This window comes from Arvicanthis niloticus, chromosome 11, assembly GCF_011762505.2.
Source record: "Arvicanthis niloticus isolate mArvNil1 chromosome 11, mArvNil1.pat.X, whole genome shotgun sequence".
Lineage (NCBI taxonomy): Eukaryota > Metazoa > Chordata > Mammalia > Rodentia > Muridae > Arvicanthis > Arvicanthis niloticus.
In genome coordinates, this window is record NC_047668.1 from 55,637,538 (window position 1) to 55,663,834 (window position 26,297).

The following is a 26,297-nucleotide window of genomic DNA, read 5'->3' on the forward strand; positions in this document are numbered from 1 at the left end:
CCAGCTCTCAAGAGGCAGAGGCAGGTGGATCTCTGTTTGAGACCAGGCTGTTCTACATAATAAGTTGCAGGCCAGCCAGAGCTATATACAGAGACCCTATCAAACAAACAAAAAACCCCCCACATGTCTCTGTGTGGTTATACACACATGAACACAGCTGCCTCTGGAGGCCAGAAGAGGACATCACATGCTCTGGAGCTGGAATTAAAATTGTGCAATTGAGAACCACCTAATCTGGGTATCTTAGTTACGGTTTTTAGGTTGTGAACAGACACCATGACCAACACAATTCCTTTTTTTTTTTTTTTTTTTTTTAAATAAATTGGATATTTTCTTTACATTTCAAATGTTATCCCCTTTCTTGGTCAATCTCCCAGCCCCAACCTTCAAACCCCTTATCCCATCTCCCCTCCCTCCCCTTGTTTCTATGAGGGTGTCACCCTACCCATCCAACCACTCCCACCTCCCTACCCTGGCATTTCCCTACACTGGGGCATCATACTACCAAGAGCCTCTCCTCTCATTGATGCCCAACAAGGCCATCCTCTGCTACATATGCAACTGGAGTTATGGGTCCCTCCATGTGTACTCTTTAGTTGGTGGTTTAGTCCCTGGGAGCTCTGAGGGGTCTGGTTGGTTGATATTGTTGTTTCTTCCAATGGGGTTGCAAACCCCTTCAGCTCCTTCAATCCTTTCTCTAACTCCTCCCTTGGGGACCCAGTCCATTGGTTGGCTTGGAACATCTGCCTCTGTATTTGTCAGGTTCTGGCAGAGACTCTCAGGAGATAGCTGTATCAGGCTCCTGTCAGCATGCACTTCTTGGCATCCACAATAGTGTCTGCATTTGGTGACTGTATATGGGATGGATCCCAAGTGGGGCAGTCTCTGGATGGCTTTCCTTCAGTCTCTGCTCCACACCAAGGCAACTCTTAAAAGACAACACTTAACTGGGGCTGGGTTACAGGTTTCGAGGTTCAGTCTATTATCATCAAGGCGGGGCATGACAGCATCCAGGCAGGCATTAAAACAAACTAACAAACAAACAAACCCAACCCATCAAACAAATAAACAAAAACCCCAAAAATATTTGTGGTAGTGAGACCATAAAATGCATCCGTTGTTCAGCTAGGTCAGCTCAGCAGGTGAAGGCACTTGTGCTTGAGTTTGACACGAGAACTAAATCCTTAAAGTTGTCCTCTGACCTCACCTTATTATGCCATGGCATAATAAAATACATAAGTCAAACTATTTCTACTACATGGTGCTGCAAAGGTAGTAATGACCATGCAGACACGTTCAAGTTCTCTTCCAGTGTCCAGTATTTAATTCATAGTTGAAAATGACGTTTAGAAAACTCTAGCCGGGCAGTGGTGGTGCACACCTTTAATCCCAGCACTTGGGAGGCAGAGACAGGTGGATTTCTGAGTTCGAGGCCAGCCTGGTCTACAGAGTGAGTGCCAGGACAGCCAGGGCTACACAGAGAAACCCTATCTCGAAAAACCAAAAACAAAACAACAACAACAACAAGAAGAAAATGACGTTTAGAACCCACAATCCTCCTGCCTCTGCTTCTCATTGTGTCTGGCTCTGTATTATGTAAAGGCTGTATTTTAACAGATCTGTCCTCTCCTTTGCTCTTGGCTCCTGCTGGCTGTAACCCTACATAAGCTAAATCTCGTTGCACTTAGTAGGGAAGTGGCAAATTCCACAGACCGGACAAAAAGATGGGATTTTACTCTTTTTGATAATAAGGCATAAAAAAGATACAACAGTTCATACTCATTGATGTGCTAGGCATTTTTACATGTGTTCTCTTAAACAGAGACCTCTCTCTCCCTCCATATATGTGTGTCTCCATATATATGTATATATATATATATATATATATATATGTATATGTATATATATATGTGTGTATACACACACACACACACACACACACACACACACACGGGGGGGGGAAGAGAGAGAGAGAGAGAGAGAGAGAGAGAGAGAGAGAGACAGACAAACAGACAGACATCTACCCTAGCAGAGAAAACTCTGACAGGTGAAGTGGCATGTCCAAGTTCCCACATGTGTAAAACAGTCAGATGGGAATTCTGACCAAGACTGATCTATCTAGTTTTGTTCTATAGTGACTTGCTGTAGAGCATATTCCTTCCGATAGCAGTATTTCCTCCAAACTGAAACATTTGCTCCTGGAGGGAAGAGGAAGCTCAGGAGACTCAGGTAGTAAACAAGATCCCATACCCAGAGAACAGCAACAACACCAACACCATCCCAAACCAATCCAAATTGAAAGATTCTTGAGAGTGCCTATCAATAATATAACTGGGGTAAACAGTTGCTGAGGTTAAGATTCTGATTGGGGAACCCACCTAAAGAGAGAGACATTCTGTTAAGCTGGAAAGAGAAACCTCCAGGGCTGCAGGTTTCCAAGCTGGCAGCCATGTTGGGGTGGGCTTTCTGGTGTCGAAGCTGCTTTTGTTAGTAACCCCAACACAAAAGTCACTGGTTCATCAAACTGTACATTGGTGCAATCCTTACTTTGGTCTGTTATGGGCTCTCTTTCTGTAGTGAGTAGATGGGTGTATTATGTCTCTGTGTCCCCAGGAAAAGTCTGTCACACAGCATCAATGCTTTGTATTACTCTACAGAGTCAGAGGCATGGACTTTGGGCAGGACCAAACTATAACCACTTCTGTTCCAGGTCATGACCTGACTTTAGGCTAACATGTTTGAGATTGCAAATCGGTAAGACTATGGCTAGGGCCTCAAGCTTCTTGCTTAAGCTTGAGTTGGTCTTCCTGAATTGACTAAAGACACAGGCTTTGTACTGAGGAGGTACATACCATGAATCTTAGTACAGTGTCCTGAGTTATTAAAGGAATTGCTAAATGTATATACCCATTATCAATTGCTAAAGTCCAGTGACCATAGCTGATGGTCTTTCAAACTTACTAACATTTTTTTTTTCTTTTTGGTTAACATACCTGTTTTGAGCTGAGGGATAAAGGTGTAATAAACTCAGTGGTTGAACACTTGACTACATGTTGAAGTCCTGGATTTAGTCCCTAGTACAAGTAAGTAAAAATTGTGGAAAGGTTATCAATTTTTTTCTCAAAAACATCTAAATGTAGGTTGGGTGTGGTGATACATACCAGCACTCAGGAGGCAGAGGCAAGCAATCTTTGTGAGTTCGAGTCTAGCCTAGTCTTCATACAAAGTTCCAGAAAAGCCAGGGCTACAAAGAGAGACCCTGTTTTAAAAAGCAAAAAAGGAATCCACATTTATTACACACATACATTGTTAATGGTTCTTTTTCGAGATAGGGTCTCAAGGATGGCCTAGAACTTGCTCTGTAGCAGACCTTATGGATAACCTTATGCTTCTAATTCCTCAGTGCTTAGATGACAAGGATGCACCACAGCACAATTTTTGACAGAATAAATATTGCCAACAACAAGGGGTTCTATGAACTGCTAAAACCCTTCTAGGGATCTCCTACATGCTAGGCAATGAGCTATCACTACAGATGTGATTTCATGGTGAAGGCCTTTAATCCCAGGTACAATGGAGGCTGAGAAATTTGGATGCCTAGGCTACAGAATGAATTCAAGAACAGTCTGGATAATTCAGGGAGACTCTGCCTCTAAGTAAAAACAACAAGATGGCAGGGAGTACAGCTGAGTGGTAGAAGGCTTGTGCTAGGCTGCAGGTTCAATCCCCATTAGCCACGGGAGGCAGGGATTTTCCATTGAGCTACATCCCTGGCCCCTGTTCATTCATTCTATATTGTTTACAAGAACAGATAATGGGAGGTACAATACTATGTTCTGGATTATTCAGGATGGTGTTACTGACATGACGAATAATGAATAGTTATGACATAGCTGAATCATTCAACAAATATTTAATGGATGCCTGATACATATAGGCTCTGTGCCATGAGCTTAGTTCACTGAGATAAAACACACTTCTTTGATGACACCAATCACATGTAAAAACATAAATGTGGTTTCTACTGGCCTAAAAATGTCTCTTAGTTTGCAAGGCAAGGCTTGGAAGCAAACATCTAGTTTTTGGTATATTCACACCCTATACTCGAGAGTTGGTAAACCAATCTAACCTGTCTCATCTACTAAACAGATTAATAATAGACGAGAACTGCATGCGGTACGTCCTCAAAAAGAGAAGCTTTTTTAAAAATATGAACTTGACGGCAAGTTGGTGCATGCCTGTAGCTATCAGTAAAAGGGAAACCGAAGTCCGAAGTTAAGGTCCGCCTTACCTGAGCCTGTACCACAACAAAATAAAATAAGTTTATTGGAATGGTAGTTGGCAATATCACTTGAGCGTCGGGCTCTTTAAGTCTCCAGAGCCGCTCCTCAACACACACGATTCGTGACAGCACAATCAGCCTTTCCCGGAAGGAGCAGATTCCGCTTCCGCCCGCATATCTCCGTGGTGGGTGTGGCCGCTAGACGTCTGACCCACACAGACTACGGGCGGCCCTCTATCACGCGCACGCGCGCGAGGAGGCCCAGAGACCGGAAGTACAGGGGCGCGGCTAACCGCTTCAGACAGCCGGCTCCAGTGCTGAGGCTGGGGGCGCGCTCAAGTGCGCGCTCGTTCGCGCGGCCTGCTGCGTACAGTAGTGACGGCCGCGCGGGAGGGATCACATGACCACAGCGGCTGCCTGTACAGTAAGAACCCAATATGGCAGCGGCGGTAGCAGTGGCAACGGCAGCAGGACCGGCCGCCCTGTAGACCTCCCCCCCCACTGCGCGCCTCCGCGGCCGCTTCCTCGCTGAGTTGCTTCCCGGTCCGACTTCCCCTTTCTTCCACCTTTCCCAGCACCGCGGGAAAAGCAGTGCAGGGCGCAGCAGGCAAGGGAACGCAGCCGGAGCCGGGGCACGGAAGCCTCCCAGTCAGTTCAAGAACCGACATGAGGGAAAAGGGCCGTAGGAAGAAGGGCAGGACCTGGGCGGAGGCCGCCAAGACGGTAAGGAGGAGGGAGCAGAGAGAGAGGCCGGCAGGAGTTGGTTTTCTCGCCGGCCAGCGGTCGCAGGGAAAGGGAGGTCACTTGGCCCCGCGACCGGGTTGAGGAGCACGAAAGCGCGCGCAGAGAGCGGCGGTTAGGGTCGCGTTGGCGAGCCGGGAGGAGACCGAGGCGTCGGCGCGAGGGATCCGTCGCGCGGCTGCCGCTTGTCGCGGTGGCTACGACCAGACCCCTCGGTGTTCTGAGGTTGCCTGTCGGGGTCGTGTCGCTGTCGCCCCCACACTGTTAGCCCTTGTCTCGGCCCAGTGTGTTGTGCTTGCCCAGTAACCGGTTCTTCTCCCTTGTGCGCCTTGGAGATCCCCGATTGGATGCAGACAGGAGGCGGCTTGTGCGTGCTTCCAGCCCCGGAAAGGAGAGGGGAGCGCTGGAGCTCGGTGGCGTTCTCCCGCCGAGGCAGACGGGCCGCCAGACCGGGGGGCCCCAGCTTATCTGGCTCTCGGAGCCAAAGTGAGGTCACGAGGCTTTTGTGTTTGTAGTCGGAGCTGAAAGTGCAGGAGGTGTTTAGAAACGAAGTAACAGGTGGGACTCGGAGATTTTTTTTTTTTCTGTTTCCGTAGAGACCTACTCTGAGTAAGGCAGCAATGCATGGTGGGACGTGTAGTTTATTGGCTTTCTTTTTCTTCTTCTTCTTCTTTTTTTAAAGCTAAAGTGAAGGTGGACCGGACCAACAAAATTGTGATTAGTGCCCCTCACGCCAATTTTTTAATAGGGAATTTCGAAGTTATTTAACAATGAGTATTTGTGAGAAACCTTGTTTTGAAAAATTTAAAACGTGTATTTACGAAGAAAAGGGACCTTAAGGAGAAATTGAAGTTTCATCGTTGAAGGTGTAACAGAAAAACAATAGGACATTAAGCAGTAGTAGCATTTCAACCTCTTTAATAGTGGGCAACAAGTGTGTCCTAGTAAGTGAACCTTTATAGATTGATTATGCGTGTTATTTTCTTCTTTAGAAAGGTGTGTGTGTGTGTGTGTGTGTGTGTGTGTGTGTATGTATGTATGTATGTATGTGTTAGGGATGGAGTGTGTACATGGCCGGGAAGCACACATGTAGAGGTGATAGGACAACTTGTAGGAGTTGATGTGGGTTGTTAGGCTTGAACTCAGCTTATCAGGCTTGCTGCCCAGTATATTTACCCACCGAGTAATCTCGATAGTCCTGGATTGTTTGCTTAGTAATTTATTTTTTGAGACAGGGTTTCTCTGTCCTGGAACTCTGTAGACCAGACTGGCCTTGACCTCAGAGATCCTCCTGCCTCTGCCTCCTAAGTCCTGGGATTAAAAGTGTGAACCACCACTGACTGACTTCTTCTTTATTTTTTAGATGAGACTTGCAGAATTCAAAAGTAATGTTCATCATGGGGAAATTTTAGAAAAGTATGAAGAAACGAACTTAGTTCATTTTTTTTATTGCCTAGTCTTAGTTTCCCAAATTTGAATCATACTGTTTATTCAACCTGTAATTTTGTTTTTTATAAGCTACATGCATTTTTTCTTGAATGTTTTTTCTATATTTATTTAATTAATTTACATAAATGATGGCCTAAAGTTGCCAGCAGTCTTCCTGCCTTTGCCCTTGAATGCTGGGATTGTAGGCGTGCACCACTGTGCCCAGTTTTATGGGATTCTGAGGATAGAGCCCAGAGCATCATGCATTCTAGGCAAATACCCTACCACTTGAACTACATCCCCAGCCCACTTAGAGTATGTCTTTGTGACTATACTGGTAGTTTCCTCTAAAAGACAACTCTAGAAATAATTTTTTTTGGTGGTGAGGAGTTTCTCTTCCACAGAAGTTTACTTTCTACTTCAGGGACACCTCATGACTGCTTACTGTTAATAAAAGAGAAGATGCTATTTTAGTTAAAATATGGCAATCCCCAAACTAATTATGTGAATTAATTTTAAGTGTCCATGATGTCATTATTTATTTATTAGGCTTTAGTTTTTGAGACCAAGGTTCACTTTGCAGCTTAGGCAGGCCTTAGCATTCAAAGTGGTAAGATTACAGGCATTTCAGCAGTCTCTATCTTTTTGTAAGATGTACTCTTTCTGTAGCCCTTACTTTATGTAGACCAGACTGGCCTTAAACTGGGATTATAAGCATGTACTATAGTACCTTATGAATTATAATCTTTCTGAGTTAAATGGTTTAATGGTTAGGAAACTGTGACAAATAGGAAGAATAATTTTGCCCGTTTGATTTCTTACAATGAGAATATTTGCTTATTTTGTGCACCAGCTACCTTTGTGAAAAATAGTGTTTAAACACAGACAGAAAGTAGGCTGGGGAGCTGGCTTAGTGGTTAAGAGCACTTGTACAGAAAGGCACCTTTAGATATCTTATCAAGGGCCCCTCTTCCCCATTAAAAAAAACTCATTTGTTTTACTTTTATGCGTCTTTTTGTGAGGAGGGATGTGTATGTGTGTCTAAATGTGCGTGTGGGAGCCAGAGGATGAAATTAGGTGCTTTTCTCAGTTGCTCTCCATTTTCTTTATTGAGGCAAGGTCTGTCACTAAACTGGAAGCTTGCCAGTTGCTCTACATGAGTAGCTGGCCAGCTTGCCCCCATCTCTACTTTCCAAGTACTGGTGTTATAAGATAGGGCCACCATGCACACTTGAACTTAAAATGTTTTTAAAAATTGTATTATGTGTATGAGTATTTTGTCTGCATGTGTTTCTTTGTACCACATGCATACCTGGGGTCAGAAGAGTGCCTCTGGCCCCCTGGAACTATAGTTACAGATGGTTGTGAGCTGAACCTTGGCCTTCTGGAAGAGTGCCTTTGTCTACTGAGCTATCTTTGGAGCCCTCACATCCTGCCTTTTCTGTCTTTTGCCATCTGAACTCTGGGCCTAATGTTTGTTCTGTAAGTGCTTTATCCATTGAGCCAATTGCCATGTCTCTGTCCTGTTTTTATTTCTGTCCTGAAAGTCTACATACCCCTATCTTGTTGAAGGCAAAACAGAAAATATAAATCTGTTTTGGAGCCGGGCAGTAGTGGCGCACACCTTTTGTCCCAGCGCTTGAGAGGCAGAGGCAGACAGATCTCTTAAGTTCAAGGCCTACAGGGAGAGTTCCAAGGCTACACAGAGAAACCTTGTCTTGAAAAGTCTCCTGTCTCCAAGAAAATAACTACTTTGTTGTTGTTGTTGTTTTTGTTTTTTCCAGACAGGGTTTCTCTATGTAGTCCTGGCTGTCCTGGAACTTACTCTGTAGACCAGGCTGGCCTCTAACTCAGAAATCCGCCTGCCTCTGCCTCCCAAGTGCTGGGATTAAAGGCCTGCACCACCACTGCCCGGCCGAAAATAATTATTTTGGATATTTAAGTTAACAATTTCTAGAGGACTATGTTAGGACAGGGTTGCAATCCAGCATCTTGTGGGAGAGGCAAAAATATCTTGATAACAAAGCCAGTTTGGCCTAGGTAACTGGGTTCTATTTCCAAAAAAATTAAAAAAAAAAATGTTGAAAAAAAAAAGTGCTACATAGGAGCTACTGCTGTATCTCCTAAATTATGAAAACTTGAAAAAACAATCTCAAGGTTGCAGAGCTGCCTACTACTTTTTCTTTTTTAAAGATTTATTTATTACATATACAGCTTTCTGTCTGCATGTATGCCTGCAGGCCAGAAGAGAGCTCCAGGTCTCATTATAGATGGTTGTGAGCCACCATGTAGTTGCTGGGATTGAACTCAGAATCTCTGGAAGAGCAGCCAATGCTCTTAACCTCTGAGCCATCTATCCAACTCCCTCCCCCATCTCCCCACCCCACTTCTTTTTTCTTTACAGATTTTATCTGCCTTTAAGAGGTCAATGCAGTTTTGTTATCAGTGAAATGACATTCTGGTTTTTTTGTTTGTTTTAATGTAAGTTCATGTAGCTCAAGTTGACCTCAAATTCCCAATAGCTGAGGATGACTGATTCTTCTGTCCCTACTTCCTAAGTGCTGAGATAAACAGGTGTGCTATCCCCACACCTGGTTTTGTTAATGCAAATATTGTCTAGAGCTAGGGTTTTGTAGCACATACCTAAAATCCACACTTCGGAAGCTCAAGTAGAAGGGTCTCAATGTTTGCGGCCAGGCTGGGTTGCATATTGAGACCCTGTCTATTTAGTGTCTATTTATACACTAAAGAAAATAAAAAGAAACTATGTGGTAGGAAGTGGAAATGTGACTATAGAAATTGATCAATACAAAAACCTGCCTTTGTTGTTTTACAAAAGTTCTGACTACCCTTATACTTCCAAGTGCTGGGATTAAAGGCCTGCACCACCACTGCCCGGCCGCAAGGACTTACTTTTTTGTTGTTTGTTTTGTTTTGATTTATTTATCAAGACGGGGTTTCTCGTTGTAGCTGTCCTGGAACTTGCTCTGTAGACTAGGCTGGTGTCCTCACTTCTATCTGCTGCTGTCTCCAGGGTGCTAGGGTTAAAGATGTGGTCCATCAATGCCTGCCTAGGACATCTTAAAACCAGGTCTACCTCTTTAACATTTATCAGATTGCAAATCCATCAATGAATTTATCCTTTGATGAAGTCATGGCTTCATGATCCATTCGCTTCCCTGAATCCTCCTACCTGAACACTGTCTAATTAGGAACCAATCCTTCAACACTTGAGCCCTTTGGGGAAGTACTTTATCAGAATATAATGGTACCTGTGTTGTCATATGCTAAAAACATTCATTACGTGAGCACCTAAAATGGCTAGTGTGATTAAGAACTGCATTTAAAATTTTTATTTAATTGTAACTACTTGTAAGTAGTAGTATATGGCTAGTGGGTATTATTGGACAATATAGAATTAAAGCAATTTCTCATATTTATTGACTGTTGCTATATTCCACTTCCTACTTCCTTCCTATATTGGGTATTGAATTTTTGTTTTGTTTTGTTTTGTTTTTGTTTTTATAAGACAGGGTTTCTCTGTGTAGCCCTGGCTGTCCTGGAACTCACAATGTAGACCAGGCTGGCCTCGAACTCAGAAATCCGCCTGCCCCTGCCTCCCAAAGCCCTTTGTTATGTTACAGATCTGTTTTCTATTTGTCTTTTAAATGAATTCATGGAGATTTTTCTGAACAATATTGGTGCCATGGCTTGCATATGAAGGTCAGATGACAACTTTGTGAATTGATTCTCTCTTGTGGGTTCCATGGGTTTTGTACATCAAACTCAGGTTGCCAGTCTTATTTAGCAAATACATTTATTTACACTGACCCATCTTACTGGCCTCTGTCCTATGCATGTGCTCAAGTGTGCACCCCCTACACATATATATTTACTTTGTGTGTGTGTGTGTGTGTGTGTGTGTATGTGTCTGTGTGTGTCTGTGTCTGTAAATGCCTGTGCAGGTACCCATAGAGATCAGAAGAGGGCATTTGACCTCCATGGAATCGGAGTTATAGTTGATTGTGAGCTATCTGACTTGGGTGTTGGGAACTGAACTTGGTTCCTCTGCGAGAGTTGTAAGTGCTCTTAACTGCCAAGCCATTTCTCTATCTCCTGTACATTCAGTGTTAATGTAGTCAAGTTGTTTAGCCTTTACCTTTCCTTCTTTCTAGGTTTTGGGATCTTATGGAATATTTTTCCCATTAAGAGATTGTAAGTTGCGGCTGGAGAGATGGCTCAGTGGTTAAGAGCACTGACTAATCTTCCAGAGGTCATGAGTTCAATTCCCAGCAACCACATGGCGGCTCACAACCATCTGTGATGGGATCCGATGCCCTTTTCTGGTTTGTCTGAAGACAGCTACAGTGTACTCATATACATAAAATGAATAAATTTTTTTTTAAAAAGAGAGAGATAGATAGATCATAAGTTGTAGGGTGGGGAGGTAGCCCAGTTTGAAGAGTGCCCACCTAACATTAATGAATCGGTTCTGTCCTCAGCACTGCATTCATAGGATAAACTGGTGTGTTGGTATACTCTTGTAATCAAAGGTTCAGAATCATTCTCTGCTTCATAATGAATTTGAAGCCAATCTGGGCTTGAGACCCTGTAGAGAGTGGGCTGGGAGGTGTATGTCTAGGGGGAACTAAGTGATATTATTTGTTTAGCGCTGGCCTCTTGCACTGTCTTCTTGCTATATTGAGGATAACCAGATAACTTTGAATTCTCACCGCCCCCCTCCTGGAAACAGGGTTTCTCTGTGTAGTCCTAGCTGTCTTAGCTCTGTAGACCAGGCTTCACTTGAACTCAGAAATCTGCCTGCTTCTGCCTCCCAAGTGCTATGACTTAGGGCATGCAAGGCATGTGCCACCCTTCCTGGCTCAATCTTGAACTCTTGATTCTCCTGAGTGCCGGAATTACAAGTAAGTACCATCATGACAGACTTATGTGGTGCTGGGATGCATGCAGTGCTAGGAATGAAATACAGGGTTTCTTGCATCCCAGGCAAGCTGAGTAACAGCTGAGCTACATCCCCAAACCTCCATCTGGAGTCAAAGTCACTGATGTTTGAATTACTCAATAGCTGATTTAGTGATATTCAATTTCAAATACAATTGTTCCTGTGGACAGTTTTGGTGCTTTCCCCTTGTTATCTTTCTTCCTAATTTTTGTGTTTGGTTTTGAGATAAAATCATTGTAACCCATTTGGAATTTACTATGTATTATTACAGGTTGGTCTCCAACCCAAGAGTCAGTATGAACCGTCAAGCAAGACACAAACCTCTAATATTTAGAAGGAAACTAATAAAAGATAGAAATGTTGATAAATCAAACACAATTAGAAACACAAAGACAATTAGAGTTTTATAAGAAAAATTTTCAAATGGAAGTTTTCTTTTGTATACATTTTGTAGCCTTATATAAAAAAAATAAATAAAATGTAAAATAGAGAAAAAATTTTTGTCCTAGTGGATGTGGGGTTAACACCAGAGAGGATGAGGCAGATTTGCCAGGAGTTGAGTCAACATGCTAAGTTTTTGGTTATATTATGAGACCTTGTCTCAAAAAACAAACAGAACAGAAGAAGCAAAAAGGCATGTTGTAAACTGTATGAAAGAAGACAGTGGCACAGAATGGTGGGCAGGTTTTAGGAGTTGAATATTTGCTAAGTGCCAACAGAGATTAGACAGTGACTTTAGAATGAGGACTATAAGGCTCAGATGAGTTTATGCTTATAGGTTGCCTTTTTATTTTTCACAGCTTGGTCTGATTTTAAGAGGACCAATTAATGTCCTTAGAACCCTGAATTATGAGATAAATGTGTATTGTTTAACCTAAATTGGATAATAAAATGTATAGTCATGAATAAGTAAATATGTTGTTGAAGCTGTATAGTGGCAAATTAATAAAATTTGAGAGTTTTCCAAGAAGCAAAGTCAAATTTAATAGACTTCAGTACTTAAAATGGTGGGTAAGGGCTGGAGAGATGGCTTAGTGGTATGAATACTCTTGTGGAGAACCCAAATTCCTAGCCAAACTTCAGGGGGCTCCAACTCCCTAGGGGGGGAGAATGAATATATATATATGCACACACACATACATATATATGAATGCACACATACCTATACACAAAAATAAAAATTTTAAAGATGAGGGATGAAAGATTTACAGGTCAATACGTAAAGTCATTGTAAACCAAGGCACAAATTGAGAAGAAAGATTAAAAATAGTTTATTGCTAATTTACTTTTGAGTATTGTAAAATATATTTGAAGAGAACGGCTGAAAAAGTGGTGTGTTGAGGAAATTGATCTGATATGTGTTTTTATTCTAGGAGTTATATAACTTTTTAATGCAGGAGATAACATCTATTTTAGGTTGGTTGGTTTGTGTGAGATTTATTACAGAGGTCTGGGACCTATGTGTGACTGGCTTTTTCTTTCTGTGGCCTTCATCTTGTTTTCACTTCATATCCCTTCTACCCATGTCTTACACATTGAGTTCTCCAGTTGAGTCTTTCTCGGTTCTGCTGGTCTCCTGAAGTGTAAAGGGGTATCTTAGTTTGAGTTATACTGCTGTGAACAGATACCATGACCAAGGCAACTCTTATAAAGGAAAACATTTAATTGGGGCTGGCTTATAGTTTCACATTATCATCAGGGAGGTAAGCATGGTAGCATCTAGGCAAGCATGGTGCTGGAGAAGGAGCTGAAAGTTCTACATCTTGTTCCAAAGACAAACAGAAGATTAGCAGGTCAAGCATGTTCAAACCACCTTAGGGGTTTAGTGCAGCTCTTTCACACAATGAAATTGTACAATTTCTTTATTACTATTAGTCATTTTTGTTTGTTTGGTGAGGTAGAGTCTTGAAGTATAGCCCTTACCAGCCTGGAACCTGTGAAGTAATAGTTTAGGATGGCCTTGAGTGCTGGGCTGATAGTTGTGAGCCACCATGTCTGGTTTACATATCTTTAATGTTTTCTATTAATGTGTATTAAGTATACATAATAATGGTTTTTATTACATTTTCATATATGTATAGGATAGGATGAATCTCTATCATTTTTATCCTCTGTTATCCTTTCTTGTTGATCTTCTGCTAACACCTTCCTCTTCCCAGCTAGTTCCCCTTCTGCTTTCTTTGTCAACAGTTTGGTTGCCCAGTGAGTTTTCATTTGGGTTGATAACACACCTGTGCATGGATGAGGGGTTATTTACAGGCTTGTGGTCAGTCACTTTCCCAGTGTAGCCACTGAAGAAAATGCCTCTTACTACTTCCTAGCAACCATTAACTACCAGATTTTCAGGACGGGGTGGGGTCTTAGGAGCCACTTTCCACTTACTTGGTTCTTTCTCTAACTCTAGTCCAACCTGATCTCAAATTCCTTTTGATCTTCCCGCCTCAGTCACCTAGCCTCAGCTATGATCATTGGTGTGAACCACCACACCTTTTTCAGCTGTCTTAATGTGTTTGTTGTTCCCACCCCTCCATTGCACTAGAGAATACAGGATACACCTACTTCTCTTCTCACAAGTATGTTTAGAATCACTATTTTACTTACCACTATGTAGTTCCCTTTATTGTCACTTGTATATATTGTCATTCTCTTATGACACTACAAATTGGAAAGCCTATGAGAAATTATAATAGCCTACTGATTATGCTTACCATATATTTGCTCTTTATTATTATTTTTCAAATTTATTATTTTGTTTTGCATGTTTGGGTGTTTTGCCTATATCTTTGTATACTGTGTGCATATCTTGTGCTCTTGTAGGTCAAAAGAGGAATCCCCTGAAATTGGAGTTACAGTTGTGAGCTGCTACATGGTTGCTGGGAATTGAACCCAGATGGAAGAACAGCCATTGCTCTTAACCACTGAGACTTCTCTCCAACCATCCCCTAACCCCTTACTCGTTATGTCACTTTTATATTATATTTTTTTTGAAACTGGGTTTCATGTAGCCCACAGTAGTGTAAATTCCCTATGCAGTTAAGGATGACCTTGAGCTTCTGATCATTTTGCCTCTGAAGTGCTGGAGTAGGTCAATGTGCCTGACTTGTTCTTTCACTATTTATTGTTTAGATTCTTTCAGAAAACTTCTTTTCTGCCTTAAAAATTTCCAGCTATTCTTTTAGAGCATTGTCTCTTAGCAATAGACTTTAGTTTCTTTTTGTGGGAGAGATCCCTGATAATCACTTCCAGGTTTGATTCTGTAAGACACATAGGACTCAGCTTTTAGTCATACTAATAATTGTCATTTATTATGGCAAATAATTCAAAATTGGGTATGGTAGAAGCAGGACATGGTGCATGGGCCTATCTCTCAATATTTGGGGCATATGGAGGTCAGATTTTGAATATAAAGGCTCTTTAGGCTACATGAGACCTTATTCTAGAAACAAAGCAAAACAAAACAATGCAGGGAAGGAAGATGGTTCAATAGGTCAAGTGCTTACTACCTACATAAATACCTGAGTTTGGATCTTCAGCACCCACATTAAAAGCCATATGGTATTGTATGCTTGTAATCTTGGGGCTGGGGAGAAAGACTGTCAGATTCTTGGCCAACAGCCAGTCTAACCTATTGTTTAGCTCCAGGCCCAAGTAAGAGAATGTCTTTTTTTTTTTTTATTGTTTCCATTTTATTTTTTAAATTTAAAAAAAATTTTTATTTGATATTTTATGTATTTACAATACAGATGTCATATCATTTCCCCTCCCTAGAACCCCCATCCTATCCCCCCCTCCTTTATGCTTTTATACCATTTTAATTATATGTATTAAGGTCAGTTCTAGGTTGAGGGTCTAGCAATATGATAGATGCAAATAGTCAAGGAACAAGAAATACAATAAACACAAATAGTCAAAGAAAAAGCAAGGCATTACATGAACACCCAATTATGTGAACACTCCTGTGATCACTGTTTCTGAGGGCTTATCAGGATGACCAAAGTATCTGAACCTACTTCTCTGTCCTAGCCCAAGGTCATTTTCATGTCTGAAGCCTACTTCCTTGTTCGAGCCTAAAATTTAGATTCCTGCCTGAAATTACTTCTTTGTTGTAGCCTAATATTTAGATTCCTGTCTGAAATTACTTCTTTGTTCTAGCCTAAGATTTAGATTCCTACCTGAAATTACTTCTTAGTTCTAGCCTAATGTCAGATTCCTGCTTGAAGCCTACTTCCTTGTCCTTGGCCCATGTCAGATTCTTGCCAAGCAGCCCCAAAGGCTCTCCACCTCTCCTCTTTTTTTATTTCATTAACAAGACTTAGCCTGTCTTAGGTCATTCTGACAAGAATGCCTTCCTTACCCATCATGGAATATGCATTGCAATGCACTTCTGTCTTAGGTTGGTAAGGCTCTGTGCAGAATCTTACCTGTCCTTGGCTTGTCAGCCTGTTAATTTAATAACTCTGTCTAGGGGTCCATTTTCAGGTTCAAGCCATGTACTTTGGCTGCCAACATGTTGATGTTGTTAAAGAAAAACTTTAACACGATGGGCAGAACTAAAAGTATTCCCAGGACAAAGAGAATGTCTTAAAAAGGAAGGTAGAGCCGGGCAGTGGTGGCGCACGCCTTTAATCCCAGCACTTGGGAGGCAGAGGCAGGCGGATTTTTGAGTTTGAGGCCAGCCTGGTCTACAGAGTGAGTTCCAGGACAGCCAGGGCTACACAGAGAAACCCTGTCTCAAAAAACCAAAAAAAAAAAAAGGAAGGTAGAGAGCTGGGCAGTGGTGGCTCATACCTTTAATCCCAGCCTGGTCTACAGAGTGAGTTCCACAACAGCCAGGGCTACACAGAGAAACCCTGTCTGTCTCGGAAAAAACAAAAAAAAAAAAAAAAACAACTTTGTACGTAATAGGAAATACAGAAAGGACAAACAAGGAGAAAACCTTTCCCACTCAGTGCCAAGTGTTATAGACAGTACAATTTAACTTTTTTTTTTTTTTTAAGGTGGTATACTATAACCTTGTTTGTGACTTCATTACTATGTAACATAGTTACTAACCTTGAAGAAATAAAATAGGAATAAGTGCTTCTTACCTTTTTTGGGAGGTGAAATCTAGCACAATTCACTAGACTTAGGAGGGGTATGGCTTGAGTAAGAAGAGTTGATTTTAGAGTGTCAGCATAGTGAAATTTAGAAGCTAGTTCATATAAAAGCAAATTTCCAGTTTTATTTTCTTCCCTTAGTATTTAGTATCAGTATTTGTTTTCTTTTTGGAGTGTCTATATTCATTTCTTTTTTTTTTCTTCCTCCATTCTTCCCTTCCAATAGGATGTTTTTAATGTATATAATTCAGTTTCTCATCTCTCATAGTGTTTGTATATAATGAATTTGATAAGTAGGGAAGCAGCAGCTTCATTTTGTTCTTCAGTTTCAAATATCAGGCAGCAGAGATTGGACGATGAAGCAGTTGTCAAAGCTGTACTTGGTTCTCATGTTGGGAACAAAATTTGGAGTGGGTAGGATCTCCTTGTATCTTGGTTTGGAAATCTTTGTTATTGATAAAGTAGTTAGTTGACTCCCATTCCTGTTCTGCTTCTCTGTTCTATGAAGAACTTAAATCTTAGTTGTTGCCTCTGGATTCCAATTCACTGCTAAGCCTGCTGAATCTGATGTCCTTTCTCTTGATTAAATAGAGTCTGATCTCTCACAGATAGTTAAAACAGTTTTATTGCTTAAAAATTTTTTCTATTATTCTTACAATTCAGACATTGTTGACCACTACAACTTCAAGGTAAATTTGGCTTTTTAAAAATGTTATAAATGTGTTTTGGCCTTTTGCCTACACACCTGGTGCTGTGGACTCTAGAAGAGGGTGTTGGATTCCTTTAAACTGGAGTTATAGATGAACTGAATAAACCTTCATACGGGTTCTGAGAATTGAACTCAGATCCCCTGGAAGAACATCCATTGTTACTGCTGAGCTATATCTTTCCAGCTGAGGCCCCTCCCCCTCTTTGTTCAAGATAGGGTTTCTCTGGATAAAGCTGGCTATCCTGGAACTCTTCTGTAGACCAGGTTGACCTTGAACTCAGATCCGATTGTCTCTGCCTCCCAGGTGTTGGGATTAAAGGCATGTTCCACGACACCTGACTCAATTTCATAGTTTTTATTCATAGTTTTTATTTACTGGCTCTTGTGTACCTTGTATAGCACAAACTTCTTAACTCTTCTCAATCTGTATGTGTGAGTCATCTCAATGATTACAGAAGTATTAGTTATCCTATATAAGGCTACTGCCATGTTGGCTGGGCAGGTGTAGAAAGAGAGGGACAGGACAGTGACATACCCCTACCCTGAAGTCTAAAAACAACTTGGGAGAATTCCCTTCCTTTGTGACATTAGAAAAGTCTCCTTTACCCATGCTTCAGATAAAAATGACAACATTTGTATTGAAGCACTTTCTGAAAGTCTGTATCAGTGTGCTCCTGGGTTTTGAGTTGCAGGAGGCCAGGAGTTTATAGAGAAAACAAACCAGGAAACCCACTTCTGACTAAACCGTGCTTTTTCTAATTGTGGTTTCCTTTTATCTGCTACCATTTTTGAAGTTCTCAGATAATTATTTTATTCATTCTGTCCAGACTTTTAGTTAGATTTAATGGGGAACAAAGTATGATTACTGCCATTATTGCATCCAAAACACTGATACTGATTTTTTTTTTTTTTTTAATTTGACTACAGTTTGGGGCTGTAGTTCATCATGGTGGGGAACACATGGCAGGAGTGTGAGGTCATATTACATTTGCCGTCAGAAAGCAGGGAGATATAAGTGTTCCATAGATGCAATTTTAATATAGTTATATGTTTATTTGAGAATTTACTGTATGCCCATGCAGTAGTAGTTACTAATAGAAATCTAAACAGATAATTTTTGTTGTTTTTCAATTTTTATTTATTTATTTATTTATTTATTTAAGACACGGTTTCACTGTGTCTCCCTGGCTGCTTTGGAACTTACTCTAGACCAGGCTGGCCTTAAATTCACTTGTCTATGTTTCCCAAGTACTAGAATTAAAGTTTTGGGCCATCATACCTTGTTAAAATAGATAATCATAAGATGTGTACAGTGATAGGTCACAGGTAGGGATGTGATTTGGGAGTGGAGACAAAAATTAAGCAATTTTATAGTCATCGAGTAATTAATATGTTAATTTTAGCCTTTTTTTAAAAATCTGTTTCTGCTTTAGAATTTGACTTACTGTTTGTGGTTGAGGAAAAAGTCTGGATGAAATCTCTAGATATTTATGTTTTAGATCTAATTATTGACATGGTTGTAATAATAGACAATTATAAGAATGAGAACGTAAGATAAAATAAGAATTAATTCATTGTTATTATTTCCTTGTTTTTCAGGTCTTAGAAAAAAAACCCTAATACACCCATGAGTCATAAAGAAATTCTACAAGTTATCCAGAAAGAAGGACTAAAAGAAATCAGGCAAGTTATTAAACTATTACTAGTAATGATTGTGTTTTGTTAGAGTACCTGATAATACTTAGTATATATTAGTATTCTTTGTCTTACACATTGATTAGTATATTATACTTACTGAACTTCAGGTTTATTCATCTGTCAGTTTGTAATTTTTAAGTCATTGTATATATAAAATCAAAAATAAAGCAAACTTCATGAGAAGGTAAAGTCTCTTTCAAAGCCTATGCACATTGATTCTTTGGAAGGTCTGGAGTTACCTTTAAGCTTTCACCTACTTATTACTTTGTACTTTTAATATACTGAGGTTGGTAATTATTGGATAAAAATTACTATATGTCAACTTCTAGAGGTTAGGAGTGTAAGAAGAAATAAGATTTGTTAACAAGAATGAAATGGAAAAGGTTTACTATATGTGTCAAGAGGAAGTCTTTGCTGAATATCATGACACTGTCTAATCCAAGATGATTTAGAGAGACTTAAGTCTTGGACGATCACTTGAGTCTATGCGTTCTGGACCAACTTGGGCAACAGAGCAAAATCCTTTCTTCAAAAATAAAGAAGTCAATAAAGCTGCTAAGGTGTTTGAAGGAGTTCAAGCCCTTGCTAGTCTAATGATCTGAGTTCAGTCTTCAGAACTCACAGTGGGAATAGGGAGATAGATAACTTCTGGAAGTTGTCCTTTGGTCTCCACATGCATTTTGTGGCACATGTACACACACACACGTGTGTGTGCGTACATGTACATTTAAAAATGAATACATAAACAAAAGTTCAGTCTTTAAATGTAGTGGATGTATTAATAGGGTCAAAGATAATACATTCCAATTTCTAAGTGTCTTGTTATGTTAGTATATAATCATTATTGCATAATTAAAACTTTCTGTTATCAAGAAATGTTAAAATGATGTCATTCATTCTGTATATTGAAATAAATTTGGCCATCTACATTGGAGTTATTTTATAAAGATAAGAAATTTGAACCAAAAAACAGAAACAAGAAAAGTTAGGTATGGTGGGGCACATTTATCATCTCAGTGTTCTGGAATCTGAGACAATTACTGTAAGTTCAAGGCCAGCCTTGGTTACATATTGAATACCAGGCTGGCAGGGCTATCCAGCATCACTCTGTCTGTGTATTAGTTACTTTTTCTGTTGCTGGGATAAAACAGGATGACCAAGGAATCTTATAAAAGAAAGTTTTAAATTGGGTTTAGAGTTACAGAGGGAGCTAGAGCAACAGTTGAGAGCTTAAATCTCGACTCACAAGCATGAGACAGTGAGTGAGGTAACTAGGAATTAGGTGGGTTTTTGAAACTTTATCCCACTCCCAGTGATACATCTCCTCCACACTCCTAATCCTTTCCAAACAGTTGGACCAAGCATTCAAGTATGTGAGGTTATGGGGACCATTCTCATTTAAACTACTACCACACCCTGTTTAGGAAACCAAATCAAAATAAAAATCGACATTTGTCATACTTTCATAACAAATGGAATAGAGTTCATTGTCATTACTTTATGGCAGAAATCATTATCTCTGGAAAGTAGATCTTGTTTTGGCTGTTTACCAAGCCCAATTTCCTCAAAGTGATTTTATTAGAAAAAGCCTAATTTAAGAATGAAGAACATGGGTCTGGAGAGATGGCTCAGCAGTTAAGAGCACTGGCTGTTCTTTCAGAGGTCCTGAGTTCAATTCCCAGCAACCACATGGGGGCTCACAACCATCTGTAATGGGATCTGATGCCCTCTTCTGATGTGGCTGATATCTACAGTATACATATATAAAAAAATAAATTAAAAAAGAAAAAGAACGAAGAACATTTTGTGTCTGTAAGATGTTCTCAGATACTCATAGATCAAAGCATTTGTTTGCTGTACACACCTAAGTTTGACCTCTAGATCTCATGGTGGAAGGAGTGGCAAGTGAAAACCAATTCCCAAAAGTACACATGTACTTCTTTTTCTTAAGTTAATAACATATTTTTCTAAGATTAGCTCTTGCCTTTGTGGTTAAGCCCATCTCTTCTTATACACTAATATAAGAAGTCTGTATTCTAATAAAAGAAGTCTGTTGTCAAGCCTGCAAACTTGGTAGGATTGTCGAGAAGAAGAAGTTAAACAGAAACAAACCCTTAGGTATTGATAGAAAAAGGTTTTGTTTTCTCTTTTTAGGGGGAGGGATAAGGGGTAGGTAGGATCTCATAATACTCAAGGTGGCCTGGAAATTGAACCTTGTAAATAACCAGATTACAGGTTCCCACCTTTCCCAGCTTGCTGTTTTGTTGTTTTCTTCAACCAGGATTTACTGAATAGCCTATGTTGGCCTACAGTTCTATAAATCTGAGAGTACAAGCATGTGCCTCCAGACCCAGCAGCAGCAACACTATAATCAAATCTGTTGTTTAAATTTGCATCAAGTTCATTATAGATCACAGAGCAGCAGGTAACCATCAAGGCCATTGTTGACAGCTTTATGACGACTCCTTGTAGTAAAAATGCACGGGAAAAAGAATACTATTACAAAATTCTAACTCTGAACTGCCCTGATAGTTACACTTTTTCATAGAATTCAAGTATTTCACTTGTTTTTCTATAGTAGCTTAGGCTATATAGCTGAATTTAAATGTGCAATTTTAGACAATGTTTTAGATTAATTTATACATTTTAAAAATGTAATGTTTTATGTAGTAAAATGTTAATGGTTATTGAGGATTATTAGTATTGCTGGAAGATCAAGTTATGAATTATTTGGGGGAGCTTACTTATTGTTACTGGAAAGAAAAATTAAAACCTTTTTTTTTTCCCTTCTCTTATTTTCTTGGGGTGCATTCCAACTCCAGAAGGTAAGAAGTATTACTTTATTCTAAAGGAGTATTAAGCAATTATAAAGCACTCTTTTACAAGTTTTATTGAGTGTGCCTTTGTATGCATGGTGTTTACTTTATCAAACTATTGGCTTAGAAATGAAGAAACAGTGATAGTGTATAGAGATTCGCCACTAAGTGTGTTTTTTTTATTGTTTATTTTTATAGTTTGTAACCATTACATGACCATAGTTTTAGAAATTATTGGCATTAAGGTTTTTCAAAATTTTCATTTGCCTTATAGCACTGAAGTATAATTCAGCATGTTGATGAAAACACTTATAAGATAGAGATGTGCAGGTTGCTTGTTGCCTATGAGATTTAAAATATATTTACTTGACTTGTATAGAGAAAATATTGGCCAATTGTCTAATCAAGTGATACTTACCTAAAACCAGGCTGAACAGATTAAAATTCATAGTCTGAATCCTTTACTGAATTGGCTTTTTGTCTGTGTTTGCACGCCACTTCAGATAACCTTAGATTGCAGCAATTCCCTTATTTATAGTATAGGGTTTTTTTTTTTTGTTTGTTTGTTTTTATTTCTGTTATATGACTTTTATGTAAGGCTTGAGAACAGGGAAATGTATGTGTTTTGTGTCATATATATGCCATGTTTGCTTATAGATTGTCTGCTTATCTTCTAACTTTAGTTAGTACTTTGTTAAGTTCAGGTCATGAATGAAGCTTAATAAGATTTAAATTTTTGTAATTATTTTTTTGTGTTTATGTGTAAACGTAACAAGTGTGCTTGCCTGTGTATTGAGGTGCTCTGATGGCAGGGTCTTTGATTTTGGTCTTTTGGATACTTCGTAGGTGGTAGTGGTGGTCTCAGGTCTTTGAGGACTGAAGGCTTAGGCTGGACAACTTCTTTTGTTCTGGTCTGGTTTTGGCTGTTTTGTTCTTAAGCAGGGTCTTGCTAAGATCTGTCTCCAAAATGCTGGGCTTAGAAATGCGTGCCACTATGCCCAGCTTTCTATGGTTTTACCCTGTATGCATGATACCACCTAATAACTCCCTCCTAGATTAGTATATCTTTTTGAGGCTTAAAGTCAAAGCTATTTAATATAGTCTAAGATTTACCATAACTCTTTAGTTACTTCTCTGAGAAAGAATTCCTGATAGAAAATATTAGGAATTGGTTAAATGACTCAATCAACTGTTTAAAAACTCAAAAGTTCAACATCTGCATCTATATCCACATCATCTGGCATTATATCTCTGATACAAAAGCAGAAAGCAAAGCTAGGCTGGAGACAAAACTCAGCAGTTAAGAGCATTTGGTACTCTTGAAGAGGACCCAGTTCAGTTTCCAAAAATATTTTTTTTAAAGAAACAGAAAACAGTTATAACAGCATTAGCTATTAAGATACAAAATTACATTGCTAAATGGGCAATGACCACCCAATAGGGCAGCGATATAAAGTTTTATATAATTTTTGTGTTTTTATTGTCTCCAGTTTAGTTCTTTTATAATTATACCCGTAATTCATTTTTTTTTTTTTCCCCACAAAGATTTTGGGTTTCAAGCTCTGTGTTTACTCACATTGGCACTTCTTTTACCTGGAATCTTAAGGTCTTATGTGTAACTTTTTGTACTTCTTATTTTAGAGGCAAACACTGTGATTGGAACTTGGTCCAGCTGTTAAGAACTTTTAAGTATGATAATTTGGGCAGTGGTTGTGGTACATGCCTTTAATCCCAGCACTCAGTAGGAGGAGGCAGAAGTAGCTAGATCTTTGGGTTCGAGGCCAGCTTGGATTACAGAATGAGTTCCAGGACAGCTAGGCCTATATTGTCTCAACACCCCCCCCCCCAAACAAACAAACAAGACACCCTTTTGTATCCTAATTATCTGTAATAAGATAATAAATAGATAGATGGGCAGTACCCTTAATCACAGAAATGAAGACACATTCTGTTTCTCTCAAAGCTACTTTTTTTTTCTTGTTTTTTTTTGAGACAGGGTTTCTCTGTGTAGCCCTGGCTGTCCTGGAACTCACTCTGTAGACCAGGCTGGCCTCGAACTCAGAAATCCGCCTGCCTCTGCCTCCCAAGTGCTGGGATTAAAGGCATGTGCCACGACTGCCTGGCTCAAAGCTACTTTTTATTTTCGTTTATCATAAGATTCAAAAGTTAGGTGTTATAATGAACCAGTATTTGAAATGACCTTGGTTAAAATGAGAGTTAGGTATTTCATGTGTATTTTGTTTCATAAAAACATTGAAACAGAAAAGAATTGTATAGCTAGTTAGTGATAGAACTTAAACTCACATTTGTTGTCTTTTGTGTAAAAGGTAGGTAGTTGGTTGGGTAAGGATTTTACTTGGCCTCCTTGAGAAAGGGGATTGAACCCATGACCTTTATAAGGCATGGTAGGCAGCACTCTACCAAACCTTGGGCAAGGAGATGGGTGGTGGTTTGTTTTCTCCCATGTGTGTGTGTTTATTTTTTAACAATTTCAGCTGGGTTCATGGCATGTGCCTTTAATCATAGCACCCTGTGGCCTTCTCTCTGGGTTTTTTATTTTATTCTTTGGGTGTGTTATATATACATGCTTATGTGGGTTGCAAGACGTGTAGGCATGGTAGTCAGAGATGGACATCAAGCATTTTCTTGCCCACAAATAGCTCCCCTTTAACTTTTTTGTTGGGCTAGACTGGGTGAGTAGTGAGTGCCAGTGATCTGCCTTTCTTAATGTCAGTTCTTCCAGATCTGTCCAATGACCTTTGTTGCTTTGAGTGTCACCAGTAGAGAACTGAAAGGAAGATGAGTTGAGAATGTGCAATTAAGTTGTTTTGTCCTAGACCTGGAGAGACGGCTGGGCAGTTAAGGATACTGACTGCTCTTCCAGAGGTAGGGGGTTGAAATCCCAGAACCTAGATGGCAGCTCACAACTGCCTATAACTCTAGGATCTGATACTTTCTCATAGACAATCATGCAGGCAAAACACTAAAACACATAAAATAAAGATAGATAAATAAACACTTTTTTTAAAATGTAAAAGTTGTTTTGGCTCTTAGTAATTGTAAGAAACCAAAAGAAACAAACCAAACAAGAACAGCAAAAATTACTTAAGGGGTCTCTGATCTGACTTCAGACCGTCCCCTGACTCTATATGCTAATTAATTAATTAATATATATGAGTTCTCTATCTGCATGTACACCTGTATGACAGAAGAGGGCATCTGCTCACATTATAGATGGTTGTGAGCCATCATGTGGTTGCTGGGAATTGAACTCAGGACCTCTGGAGGAGCAGTCAGTGCTCTTAACTGCTGAGCCATCTCTCCAGCCCCCATGCCTATTATGAATCAGGCCACCATTATCTTTTCTGCATTAATGTTCTGATGGTCACTTATTCTCTGGGGAATAACAGTAGTAAAATTACAGTTATGAAGTAACAATGAAATAATTTTTTTGGTTGGGTTTTGCCACAGCAACATGAGGGTATTAAAGGGTGGCAACATTAGGAAGGCTTAATTTTTGTTTGTGAGTCACCATGCCCAGGGCTACTCTTTAATGCATGTGGCTTTATGCTTAAAACTGCCTAGCTCTTTCCTGTTTCATGTAGTTTCTTTCTCTCTCCTTTTGTCTCCCTCCTCCCTCTCCCACCTTCTCTCTCTTTTTGTTTTTTCAAGACAGGGTGCTTCTGTGTATCCCTAGCTACCCTGAAACTTGTTCTATTAATGAGGCTGGTCTTGAAATTAATGAGTACTTGGTCTTCCAAGTACTAGTATTAAAAGTGTGCGCTACCACACCCAGACTTTCTGTTTCTTTCCTTTTTTTTTTTTTTTTCTTCCTTGTTCACATGTGTTTGAGTTTATTGTAGAGAAAAGTAACAGAAATTGTAGTTGGATAAAGAGAAGAGTTGGACATAGAACTAATGTGAGCTTCTATCTCAAAGCCTAAGCAGCCCAGCCATGGATCTACATGGTTCTTTTGGATCAAGAAGCTAATCTTTCCAGCCATTTCCATGTTGTAGAACTTCTGCCATATTTCCTAGCTCCACTGGCTGTGGCAGCAAGGCTTCGTCACTTTATGATTTCAGTAGCTCATAGGTGTTAAGGATTCTGATAATAGAGTCCTGTATGCATCTTCCATATCTCCCTCCTGAACCATCACAGTCCTGGCATTGAACTTTAGATGTTTAGCCATGGCCTTGTATTTAAATCTTCATTCTTCAGGACCTATAGACTGGGACCTGTCAGCACTTGGACTCTAGGTTACTCTCCCTGTTTCTTAATATATAAGTACTTAACAAAAGAAGCCAACATTAGAGTTGTGGTAAAACATTAGTCCCATTTCCTTAATGCAATAATAACAAACCAAGATAAGGATGCATTTTAGTGAATTTTATTGGCCTTTTAAAAAGAAATGGAATAAGATCTGATGACAGTTGAAAAATGAAAGTTTTTTTCCTCTTAGGAGTTTGGCTTATAATAGAGGGTGGCATTGAACTTGTGATCTTTTTGTCTTAGTCTCCTACATTCTGGAATTACAGTTGTGTGCCACCATCCCAAATTCAGAAAA

General features: G+C 39.7%; 1 protein-coding gene, 1 long non-coding RNA gene and 1 pseudogene across 3 annotated transcripts in view; 1 reads left to right on the forward strand and 2 right to left on the reverse strand.

The window, feature by feature from the left end:
- Positions 1 to 958: 958 nt before the first annotated feature.
- LOC117717055 (uncharacterized) lies at positions 959 to 4,579 on the reverse strand. Its single transcript, XR_013113282.1, has 2 exons — positions 4,292 to 4,579; positions 959 to 3,259 (listed from the first exon to the last, which is right to left on the reverse strand). It is a non-coding gene; the product is annotated as an uncharacterized LOC117717055 (long non-coding RNA).
- A 22-nt stretch (positions 4,580 to 4,601) lies between these two features.
- The window catches only part of Asxl2 (ASXL transcriptional regulator 2), an 81,177-nt gene continuing 59,481 nt past the window's right edge, over positions 4,602 to 26,297 (forward strand). The window contains exons 1-3 of one of the 2 annotated variants that reach the window (XM_076942209.1): positions 4,602 to 5,005; positions 14,691 to 14,696; positions 18,826 to 18,903. In XM_076942209.1, coding sequence (XP_076798324.1) covers positions 4,949 to 5,005; positions 14,691 to 14,696; positions 18,826 to 18,903 — 141 coding nt within the window. In that variant the 5' untranslated portion in view covers positions 4,602 to 4,948. The remainder of the gene's footprint in view (positions 5,006 to 14,690; positions 14,697 to 18,825; positions 18,904 to 26,297) is intronic. The other variant, XM_034514273.2, reaches the window with a different exon arrangement.
- On the reverse strand, positions 25,572 to 25,963 carry LOC117717312 (small ribosomal subunit protein bS21m pseudogene; annotated as a pseudogene).